Here is a 12,116-nt window from a genome sequence, read left to right on the forward strand (position 1 = left end):
CCTAACCCTTGGACCATCAGGCAATTCCCACTTTGGCCCTACTCTTTACTCAACACTGGCCACAATACCTGACACATAGTTGATACTTAAAAAAAAAACACTTGAATAAATATATGGATGAATTTAGAACATCCTGTTGTCTCCAAGCAGGTAAACACCTATTCACTTTTAAGCAATGTCTAAATTAATTTAAAAGACTTCCATGGCATGAGTAACAGCCGGGGTTCTCCAGAGAAACAGAAGTGGTGGAAGATAATATATACACACACACATTTATTTTAAGGTATTGGCTTACTTGATCATGTAGAAGCAGCCCCCCAGGCTGGAAACTCAGGGAAAAGTTGATATTGCAATCTCATACCCAAAACCTAAATGTGGGAATTCAAGCAAGGTTTCTTTGAGGCAGGATTTCTTTCTGGGGGGAGAACCTCGGTCTTTGCTCTTCAGACCTTGAACTGATTGGATGAGGCCCGCCCACATTTTGGATGGTGATTTGTTTACTCAAAGTCTATTGATTTAAACATTAATATCACCTTAAAAATACCTCTGCTGCAATATTTAAACTGGTGTTTGACAAAGAGCTGGGCAGTGAAGCCTGGGTTGATGCAAAATTAATAGCAAGAGCATGCTTATAAGAAGGACAATTTTATCAATATTAGGTACAGTGTCTAGGACCTATAAGCTTTTGAGAACTCTATAAATTATTTGAGACCTGAAAGTAAAATGTGCTGATTCCAAAATTTAAGAAGAAAAGTACAAGTAGGTATTAATAAATATTTAATTCAATGACAAAAAGCATAACTTTTCCCTATTAAAATAAGTGCAGCTCAATTCTTCTGAACCTAGCAACTATATTCAATGGGGGTTGTGGTTGCATTTTAATGTGTTTAATATGATGTGAGTTTATTCATTGCTTAGGGAGCCCTTTTCTCCCATTAATTGCTCTACTGTTTGTCTAGGGTTTTGTGCCATCTGTAGCCTGGAAAAAACTATCCATCTGGGAACATCCTTCCAGAGCCAATTTGAGCATTCCCCCTTCTCTACTTCCCTTGCATTTGAAGAATTCCTCATCTCTGTAGATGCTTGCTTCTTTATTTATTCACTGCAGTATGCCAGTGATGTACTGCATCACTAGCTCCTTAATGAAAGTATTTGTTGCCTTTTCCTTCTTCCTAGTCAATTCAGAGCTACTGGAGGGCAGGAGCCATATCGTATTCATCATTCTATCCCAAGAGCTTAGCACAGGTCTCTCGTAAATTGGCAGCCCAATGGTGCTCATCATTTTTATTAATCAGTTGGTTTACCTTCAACTATATCTAACCAACCAGTTTATCCTCCATGCTTTTATATATGGTATCTAATCTTCATAACAATTCTCTTGAAGACAACAGAACAATTTTGCTGAATAACTGGCATTATTGTATCTACTTTTAAGATGAAGGCTTTCAGTCTCAGAGAGGTAAAGTGATTTGCTCAGGGTTCCCCAGCTAACAGGAGGCTTCCTTTCATGCTTTCTCTTCTGTGAAGAGCTGTATCTCACTAACAGGTGGTCCTTGCCTTTAAGATTTTTTTTTTCCTTAAGATGATATTATATCAGGCTATACTTTCCTGTCTCTTATTTAAGGCTGCTTGCTCTTGCATGTACCTTCGGAGATGAAAAATGGCTGGTCAGGGACAGCACGGTAATGCTCTGGGCTCAGTAGATGGACCTCAACTCGCATGAGGCTTCTTGTTCTTGTCTTACTTCTGGGCAGTGTCTCTTGGATTGCTTGTCCACACCCTAAAGAAAAGCTTCTCTTTAAATATTCCTCTCCACATGTTTTCTTCCTTAAAACCTTTTGAATTTTAACAAGCACTTACTGAGCACATCATACACACCCAGCACTGTTCTATGTGCAGGGAATACAGCAATAAAAACAAAGTTCCTCCCCTGTAGAGCTCACAGGGAGACAGGCAATAAACTAATCCAGAAATAGATATACAAGGGCTGGTGACCAGTACTATAAAAAAGAATAGAGCATAAGGAAATAGTATAAGGAGCACAGGGAGGAAATGGTTGGGAGAGTCTTCCTAGTCTTTGAGAACCTGCCTCCCTTTCTCACAGCTCACGTTCTTGCTCTCCCTTCCTAATCCAGTGAGTGAACTGTCCTCAATGGGAAAATGAGATTTTTCATTTACTTAGTGAAAAGAATATGACAGTCAGATGACTGGAAAGGCAAATACTGCAGTATATAAACAAAACCAGAACTTCTGAAAGCAGTGCTTTTGTACATGTCCTTGTTAAGTGATATAACACCAAATACGTTTTGGTTTCTATAGTGAGTTCCCTTTATCAGAAAGCCAACTTTTTATACTGCTTATCTCCAGTGCTTTTGTTTGCCTTTTGCTCACCCTTCCTAAACCATATAAAAAGATCAGAGAACCTGGTTGAGACTTCTCTTTCAGGAAAGCATCAGTTAAGGACTCTAGGAAGGACAGCGTCTTTTGTTCCAGTTCATGATGGATTGGCTCCAGCTGTTCTTCCTTGATCCTGTATCACTTTATCAAGGAGCTGCTTTTCCTTTTGCACTTCTGTTTAATCATCTCTGCATTATGGATTCATTTTCCACTCAGGCCAGGTAGGTTTGATGGCTAATTTTGCTCTTATGTTTAGGTTGGAGTGCACCTGTGAATATTAAATATTAATTACACTGGTCATTTTTAAGTTATCATCATATCATCACTGCCACTGATTATTGATTGCTTGATTATGCATATGTCTAATAGAGTGAATCAGAATTGGAAGTTGACATCATGTCTGCCCTGACTCAGCTAAGTTTGATAAGTTCACATTAAAAGGGAAAAGGGTGAAAATAAACCAGGGAGAGATGAATATTGGGGTGATATAGATTTCCCCCAATGGATGCATCTATAAATCAACCATGCACTCCAGATGTTCTTGAACAGTCTTAGTTTCACGGAATTCTATCATTTTCAATAAAATTAAATTTTCTTAAATATGATTTTTTTAAGTGCCTTTGTATGATTTCCCAGAGAAATGAAATAAGTCAAAACCAATTTTCTTAGATTAGTTTTATCTCAACCTGGGATCTAGTGATTATTGTCACTAGAGATTTGATGGGCTTCTTTGATAGCTCAGTTGATAAAGAATCTACTTGCAACGCAGGAGACCCTGGTTCGATTTGTGGGTCGGGAAGATCCACTGGAGAAGGGATAGGCTACCCATTCCACTGTCCTTCAGCTTCCCTCATGGTTCAGCTGGTAAAGAATCCAACTGCAATGAGGGAGACCTGGGTTTGATCCCTGGGTTGGGAAGCTCCCCTGGCAAAGGGACAGGCTACTGACTCCAGTATTCTGGCCTGGAGAATTCCATGGACTGTATAGTCCATGGGGTTGCAACTAGTCGGACATGACTGAGTCACTTTCACTTCACATCAGAGATCTGATAATGATTAAAATGATTTTTTATAGCCAGTCAACTCGATACATTAGAGACAGTCCCTATTTTGTAAAAAAGTTTAATGAAAAAAAAATTTTTATGGTATATCCTTTTGCAAAGTTAAAATCCATTGACAAAGTTCTACCTCCTAATAATTCACTTATTTCTGAAATTTGGATTTTTACATGTTGGGGGTTCTTATGTAAAATCTGGCTATATTTAACAATCAGGATGGCTGAGTTTGATTAAACTATGGTAGACTATTACATGTACACAGCTAGTTGGTGGCTCTTTAGCTTTGCTTCAGAGATGAAGGAAGCAGTTGTTAAAAAAAAAATAGTTTCCTATTGAGGAAGAATCACTAACAATAAAGCAAAATGAATGTAAGAATAAGGGTTAATTCCCACAGGTTAAGATTTCTGGCTTTGGAGTCAGCTTGATGAGTCCTGGGCCCTCTCTTCCTGAGTGTTCTTGTATATGTGAATAAACTTCGCCTTTATCTGTAAAATGGAAATAACAATAATAATAATATAATCCTCATGGGATTATTTTAAGGATTAAATAAAGAAATTTCTTATAAAGGGATTATTGGCCCAATGCCCAGAATAAAATAAGCACTAAAAAAAAATCATGCATCTTGCATTGTATACGTGTAGACAGTTTTTTTCTTTAATTGTTTTTTAATTGGAATGTAACTGCTTTACAGTGCTGTCTTTGTTTCTGCTGTACCACAGCATGAATCAACTCTAAGTATACATACATCCCCTCCCTTTCGGACCTCCCTCCCTCTCCCAAACCCCCACCGTTGCATCCCCTCTCGGTCGTCACAGAGCACTGAGCTGAGCACCCTGTGCTATTCAGCAGATTCCCACCAGCCTCCTGTTTTACACGTGGTGGTGTGAATAGGTCAGGGCTACCCTCTCAGTTCGTCCCACCCTCCCCACCCCGCTCTGTGTCTGCAAGTCCATTCTCTATGCCCGAGTCTCTATTCCTACCCTGCAAATGGGTTCATCAGTACCGTTTTTCTAGATTCCATGTGCATGTGTTAATAAACAATATCTGGTTTTCTTTTCCTAACTTAACAGTGCTAACAAATCCCCAGGGCAGTTGCTTCAGGTTTTGCTTGTGCTGTGTAAGGAATAAGTGTTTTCCCTTATTTTTGGATGGCAAGGGGGCGAAGGCTTAAACCACAGTGTTCAAAGCCCTACACATAGGCTCAACAAGCGGTTCAGGAAGGGCCAGGGCCTGTGGAATGGAGCCTCTCACACTGAGGAACCTACATCTCCCTCAAGAAAGGAAGACATCTTTGCAAAGGCGTGTCTGTCCCAAGCACAGGAGCCAAGGAGCCTCGATCCATACCCCGGGGCATATTCAGTCATTTTTCTTGCCCCTGACTCCTCAGTCCCTGTTTCAGGTGGTTTCTTCTGATCTTTTTGTTCAGATTTATTAAGTTGGCACCAATTAAAAGGAAAAACCAAACAAACCTCCATATACTGTGGAAAGAAGAGCTGAGTCTTCATTATGTGGAATCTCCAGGGCCTCTGCTGGTCCTCGAGTCATCCACTGGCTTCCGAGGGAGGCAAGCTCCCAAACCATCGATGTGGATGTGGGTATTTACAACATTATAAAAAGTGCTAAGTCATGAGGCCTTAAAGTGCAGCAGGGTGGATTAAGGGTAGACATAATGACAAAATCACATGATATCACTTACCCGTGGAATCTAAAAGAATGATACAAAGGAAGTTATTTACAAAACAGAAAAACTCACAGGCACAGAAAACAAACTTATGATTACCAAAGGGGATAGCTGGGGGTGGGGGAGGAAAGATAAATTAGAAGTTTGGAAGTGACATATACACACTACTATATATAAAATCGGACAAGGCAATGGCACCCCACTCCAGTACTCTTGCCTGGAAAATCCCATGGACAGAGGAGCCTGGTAGGCTGCAGCCCATGGGGTCGTGAAGAGTCGGACACGACTGAGCGACTTCACTTTCACTTTTCATTTTCATGCATTGGAGAAGGAAATGGCAACCCACTCCAGTGTTCTTGCCTGGAGAATCCCAGGGACAGGGGAGCCTGGTGCGCTTCCGTCTATGGGGTCACGCAGAATCGGACACGACTGAAGCGACTTAGCAGCAGCAGCATATATAAAATAGATACACAACAAGGACCTACTGTATAGCACAGGGAACTGTATTCAATATCTTGTAACAACCTATAATGGAAAAAATCTGAAAAAGGATATATGTGTGTGTTTAACTGAATCACTTTGCTGTACACCTGAAACATTGAAAGTCAACTATACTTCAATAAATTAAAAAACAAAACAAAATATTATACTGATGGTAGCAGCTTTACTCGAATAAGGATGTACTGTAAGATTTTATTCGTATGAATGTAGAGAGTAGGCTAAACTATGTATACAGATGACAAAAATTATTAAATGATACACAAAGACTTTGTCATTGAATTTTCAAACACTTATTATAGCGAGGCATTGGACTTCCCTGGCAGTCCAGTGGTTAATGCTCCCAATACAGGGTGCATGGGTTCAATCCCTGGTTGGGGAACTAAGATCTCACATGTCACATGGCAATAATAATAATAACAATAAATTTTAAAAGGGAGCCACTGAGCCTATCCCTCCCCTCAACCTTCCCTCTGAAGGCCAGGACAGTGTGAGTATGTCAAAGGGAAGACACCCATCTGGCTGAGATGACATCTGGAGCCCTCCTAGATCCTCAAGCCTAGATTCCCAGAGCTTTTAGGTCACGCAGCAGGCACAGGGCTGTGTGTGGCCCTACCGGGAAACATTACAGACCTGTCCCCACAGGACTGTTGGGGACAAGTGTTCTCACTGCTACAGTGGACATCAAAGAGGGGTGACCAGGCAGGAATCACGGTTTGCCTCCGGATGAAGTAGTTCACAAATCCACCCTGACCCTGCCTCCCGCATTGCTCTCACACGCCACTGTGACTTCTTTAGGGGTGAAGTGGGGTCCACCTCCATCGGGCTTCCCAGGTGGTTGCCACAGGGACTGACTGTGCAGTGCTTGAAGGCGGGCTCAAGGCCAGGCTGTCGTCTGTGTTCCAGGTACCTGTTCCTCCTGGCGGGAGGCGGTGCCCTGGCCGTGGCTGCTATGGGTGCCTTCGCTGTGCTGGTTTTCATCCCCGCCCTGTGCACGGTGGTCCTCATCCACTCGCTTGGCCCCCAGGATGTCCACAGGCCGACCTTCCTCTTTCAGATGACCTGGCAGACGCTGTGCCACCTGGGTCTGCACTATACGGAGTATTATCTGCAAGAAGCTCCTTCTACAAGGTAAAGCAGCCCATTCCTGCACTGGTACCGAGCCACCAGGGTTTGCTTCCACCCAGATGGTGGAGAGGACCTGGGCATTGAGTTTGAATCCGAATTCTTCCACATCTCAGCAGTGTGATCTTGAGGGAATCAGTCAACCTCTCTCAGCCTTCATGTCTTTTTCTGAAATAAAGGCTGTATATGTGTGTGTGTGTGTGTGTGTGTGTGTTGGGGGATAACAATGCCTATCTTCCAAGCTTCTTAGGTTAGAGGTAATGAATATACAGTAAGTCTGCTACCCATGAACGAATTCTACTCCAAGAGTGTGTTTGTAAGTCCAATTTGTTCAAAAGTCTGACAAAGTTAGACTAGGTACCCAACTAACACAATCAGCTATATATACTGAAATAGGTTTATAATACTTCTCACACAAACAATACATAAAAAACAAAAAATAAAGAAAACATTTTTAATATTATGGTACAGTACCTTGGAAAGTACAGCCCCTGGCACACAGGGGCTGACACTGAGCAAACAGGCAAGCAGAGTTACTGCCAGGAGGAGGGAGAGGAGGTGGGAGATGGTAGAGCTGAAGGATTGTCTGCAACAGGAGACGGAGGGCGAGCTGCAGTTTCACTCCCACCTGATGTTAATGGAATGTGCGTCCATGTCTGAAAGTTCGCAACTTAAAGGTTCATATGTAGGGGAGTTACTGTATAAATCTATTCTAGTAAGGGGCTTCCCTCATATCTCAAAGAACATGTCTGCAATGCAGGAGACCCAGGTTTGATTCCTAGGTCGGGAAGATCCCCTGGAGAAGGAAATGGCAACCCACTCCAGTATTCTTGCCTGGGAAATCCCAGGGACTGTAGCCTGGGGTCGAAAGAGTCGCACACAAATTAGCGACTAAACCACCACCATTCTAGCACAGTGCTGTATAGCTGATTCTGTTAGTTGAGTACCTAGGCTAACTCTGTTGGACTTAATGAACAAATTGGACTCACAAATGCTCTCTCTGAACAGAACTTGTTCGTATGTAGAAGACTTACTGTAAGTGTAAATGTATGACTGATAGCCTAGTAACAACCATGAGCTTCCTACTAGCACGGTGCCTGGCACCAGCTGTAATTATCCTTGTGCCCAAGAAAGAGGGTGAACCAGGAGTCCCAGGCCCCCGCCTGCAGGTGACTAAGCAGAGGACACACACCTCAGTGCAGGTGGTTTAGACACCCAGCTGGCAGCCTCCTTGCTGTTTTCCGGTAAGACAAGAAAGGTCCAAACTGACTGTCAGCCTCTGCTGAATTTCCGCACACCTGCTCCGCAAGAGTTTTACTTTCACTGAGACACAACTCTTCCGTCCCCTAGAAGAAGAGAAGTCACCCAATCCAGGAAAGAAAATCAGGTGCCAAGCAAAGTCTAGGGACGTGTTTTCCTGAACCAGTGAGATCAGCAGGATTAGAGGGAAGCAGGCACCTCTGCCATCCTGAGGGCTGTTGCTCCCGGCTCCACGGTCTCGTGGTGAACTGGAGTGGTGACCTATCAAGGGGAGGATCACCTCTCTGATTCTAGCTGCCGTTGGCTCCTGCACTTTGCCATCCCTCTGCACCCAGGATCCTTTTCTTTATTCTATTTTCACCAAAGGCTCCAGGGCTTGCTTCTCTGAGGAGAAGGCACGATGGCGGGTGGGTAGGGAGTAGGGAGTCCCGACTGGGATGTGGTGACCTAGGGCTACCTGGGGGGCCTGGAGGAGCAAGTCGAAGAGGATCTGGCTGGACGGGAAGGAGGCTGAGCCAGAGCTGAAGTGGGAAGATGCATTTGTTTGCTCTGGCCCTCATACAGAGGGCTGCAGACAGGTGGCTTCAACAACAGACATTTTATTTCCTCTGGAGGCTGAAGCCCAAGGTCAAGGTGTTGGCAGGTTCGGCTTCTCCTGAGGCCTCTCTCCTTGGCTTGTAGATGCTTCTCCCTGTGCTTTCCCACGGTCTTCCCTCTTGGCGGGTCTGTGTCCTGATCTCTTCTAAGGAGACCAGTCACCTTGGACTAGGGCCCACCCTCACAACCTCATCTTACCTTAATTACCTCCTTGAAGTCCCTAGCTCCAAATACACACATCCTAGGACCTCCAGTGGTCCAGTGGTTAAGACTCCATGCTCCCAATGAAGGGGACGCGGGTTCCATCCCTGGTTGGGGAACTAAGATCCCACGTGCCACGCAGTGCAGCCAAAACCAAACCAAAACCAAAACGAATAAACAAATTGAAAAAAAAAAACAAAACACCCAACATTCTGAGGTGCTGGAGGTTAAGAGTCCAACATATGAATTGAGGGTGGGGTGGACACGTTCAGCCCTTGAACAGGGGTGAGTGGCCGGTTTGCTTACTGTTTGATAAGTCAAGTAAGGAGGTCAGTTGTCCTTTAGTTCTCAGACACAGAAACAGCATGGGTTGGGAAACAGAACCATTTCCTCCCCACAGGACAGCAATCCTGATTGTCAAGTGTGTCACTATAATTGTCATTAATTTTCTCCTTGACAGTCCTGCCAGCAGGATCTTCTCTACTGTGAGGGCAAAGCAGGAAGAGCTCAGGTGGCTGGTTAGGAACACGCCTCGAATAGCTAATGACTCAGCGAACACCCTGAACCTCTAGCATGACTCACTGTTCCTCAGCTCAGATCCCAAAGCCTGCAGAATCTTTCATTTAAAAAAATTTTTTAATTGGAGGATAATTGCTTTACAATGTTGTGTTGGTTTCTGCCGTACAACAACTCAAACCAGTCAAAACTATATATATGAAAAGTGAAAAGTATTAGTTGTTCAGCCATGTCTGACTCATTGCAACCTCATGGAGTATAGTCCACTGGGCTCCTCTGTCCATGGGATTCTCCACATACATCCTACCTCTTGAGACTCCTTCCCACCCACACCGCCCTAACCTACTCCTCTAGGTCGTCACAGAGCACCAGGCTGAGCTCCCTGTGTTACACAGAGCTTCCCACTAGCTATTCGTTTCACACGTGGTAGTGTATATAAGTCAATGCTATTCTCTCAATTGATCCCACCCTCTCCTCTCCACACTGGGTCTACAAGACCATCCTTTATGTCTATGTCTCTATTCCTGCCCTGCAAATAGGTTCATCAATACCATTTTTCTATATTTCATATACAAAATATACAGTATTTATTTTTCTCTTTCGGACTCACTTCACTCTGTATAACAAAGCCTGCAGAATCTTACAGTCCAGATCTTCAGCTTCCTAGACTCTCTTCATTCCTAAGGTTCTGTTTCTTCTGTGGCAAATTTCTCCCAGGTCCCTGATCCTAATCTTAATAAGCCACTCTCAGAGATAATATATTCAGTGTTTCCCCCATAATATTCCTTGTTTTTCTTTTATTTGCCTTTCTGACTAAGGATTCATCTCTTCATTTATCCTTCTATCCTGCTCAGAGGATCCTGTGGCTCTGAATTAAGCCAAGAGTCTTTGGGGCAGCACTGCGGGGTATTAGATTGGTCTTACATGCTTTTTAAAAAATTTTTAAAAAAATGTTTGGTCACCCCTCCCCCCATGGCATGTGGGATCTTAGCTCCCTGAAGAGGGATTGAACCCATGACCCCTGCATTGGAAAGTGGAGTCTTAACCTCTGGATCTCCAGGAGAGTCTCAGATTGATCTCAATTGTCTAGAGCCACCCATTTCCCCAGGGATCTTGTTTGAGCAATTGGATGGGGCTAAAATAAACTATGGAATGTTTTACTTAGAAAAAAAATTATCTCTTTCAGGTTCTGCATCACTCTCTCTTCGCTCATGCTCTTGACCCAGAAGGTCACATCCCTGTCTCTGGATATTCGTGAGGGGAAGGTGGTAGCACCATCAGGACGCATCCCTAACAAGAACTCTTTGTCTGAGCATCTGCGTGCGGCTCTTCCCTATCTCAGCTACTTGCTCTCCTTCCCTGCCCTCCTAGGAGGTCCGCTGTGCTCCTTCCAGAGGTTTCAGGCTCGAGTTGAAGGGCCCAGCAGTTTGTGGTCCAGGCACTCTTTCTGGGCTCTGACCTGGAGGGTGCTGCAGATCCTGGGACTGGAGAGTCTGAAGGTGATCGTCAGCGGGGTGGTGGGCGTGGGGGCAGGACTCGGAGGCTGCCGGCAGCTGCAGTGCGTCTTCATCCTGTGGTCCACGGCCGGGCTCTTCAAACTCACTTACTACTCCCACTGGCTCCTGGATGACTGCCTCCTCCGTGCGGCCGGCTTTGGATCTGAGTTAGGTCGCAGCCCGGGTGAGGAGGGACTCCTCCCCGATGCGGACATTTGGACACTGGAAACGACCCACAGGATAGCCCTGTTCACCAGGAAGTGGAACCAGAGCACGGCTCGGTGGCTCCGACGCCTGGTTTTCCAGCAGCGCAGGACCTGGCCCTTGTTGCAGACGTTCCTTTTCTCGGCCTGGTGGCACGGTCTCCACCCGGGGCAGGTGTTCGGTTTCCTCTGCTGGGCTGTCATGGTGGAAGCCGACTACCTGATTCACGCCTTCGCCAGCGTGTTCATCAGCTCCTGGCCCACGCGGCTGCTCTACAGAGCCCTGGCCTGGGCCCACACCCAGCTCATCATCGCCTACATAATGCTGGCCGTGGAAGCCAGGAGCCTCTCGTCTCTCTGGCTGCTGTGGAATTCTTACAGCAGTGTTTTTCCCACGGTGTACTGTATTTTGCTTCTCCTGTTAGCTAAGAGAAAGCATAAATGTAACTGACATCTTTCCCATCCCTCCTCTCATATGCCCCATGAAACAGATGATAGAAAGTACTAGATGGCACCTGTGTGCATGTATTTGCACTTTTCCATGATAAAAGTTGTGTGTTTGTTTTTTTTTTTAAGTAATGGATGTATATATCTGATGTCTTGACATGGAAATCTGTGTATCTACTTTAATGATATATTATTGATGCTGATACTGAGGATCCAGAAAGGAAAAAGACAGGATTTCTTCCCTTAGGGGTTACAGTTTATGTGCAGAAGCAAAGTTTAGGTTTAATATGATACATAAAAATACAAGGTACTTTAATGTTTATACATGGAATCTAGAAAAATGGTACTGATGAACCTATTGCAGGGCAAGAATAGAGACGCAGACATAGAGAATGGACTTCTGGGCACAGAGAAGGAAGGAATGGGTGGGATGGATTGAGAGAGTAGCATTGAAACATATACATTACCATATGTAAACTAGATAGTGTGAGAAATTGCTGGATAACACAGGGAGCTCAATCCAGTGTTCCGTAACAACCTAGAGGGGTTGGGGGGGCCAGTGGGAGGGAGGTTCAAGAGGAAGCAGTTCAGTTCAGTTCAGTCGCTCAGTCGTGTCTAACTTTGCCACTGCATGGGCC

The 12,116-nt window shown here is 44.5% G+C and overlaps 1 protein-coding gene across 1 annotated transcript; it reads left to right on the forward strand.

The window, feature by feature from the left end:
* Window positions 1-1,660: 1,660 nt before the first annotated feature.
* On the forward strand, window positions 1,661-11,842 carry MBOAT4 (membrane bound O-acyltransferase domain containing 4). The gene is made up of 3 exons (XM_006060710.3): window positions 1,661-2,618; window positions 6,540-6,764; window positions 10,519-11,842. Exons 1-3 carry the CDS (start codon window positions 2,497-2,499, stop codon window positions 11,480-11,482), a joined length of 1,311 nt encoding a protein of 436 aa, XP_006060772.3. The 5' UTR covers window positions 1,661-2,496; the 3' UTR covers window positions 11,483-11,842.
* Window positions 11,843-12,116: the final 274 nt, after the last annotated feature.

This window comes from Bubalus bubalis, chromosome 1, assembly GCF_019923935.1.
Source record: "Bubalus bubalis isolate 160015118507 breed Murrah chromosome 1, NDDB_SH_1, whole genome shotgun sequence".
NCBI lineage: Eukaryota > Metazoa > Chordata > Mammalia > Artiodactyla > Bovidae > Bubalus > Bubalus bubalis.

Coding starts and splice junctions, on each gene's coding strand:
- MBOAT4 (XM_006060710.3), top strand. CDS start 2,497: ATGATGGATTGGCTCCAGCTGTTCTTCCTTGATCCTGTATCACTTTAT. Junction 2,619..6,539: donor TCATTTTCCACTCAGGCCAG/GTAGGTTTGATG, acceptor TCTGTGTTCCAG/GTACCTGTTCCTCCTGGCGG. Junction 6,765..10,518: donor CAAGAAGCTCCTTCTACAAG/GTAAAGCAGCCC, acceptor TATCTCTTTCAG/GTTCTGCATCACTCTCTCTT.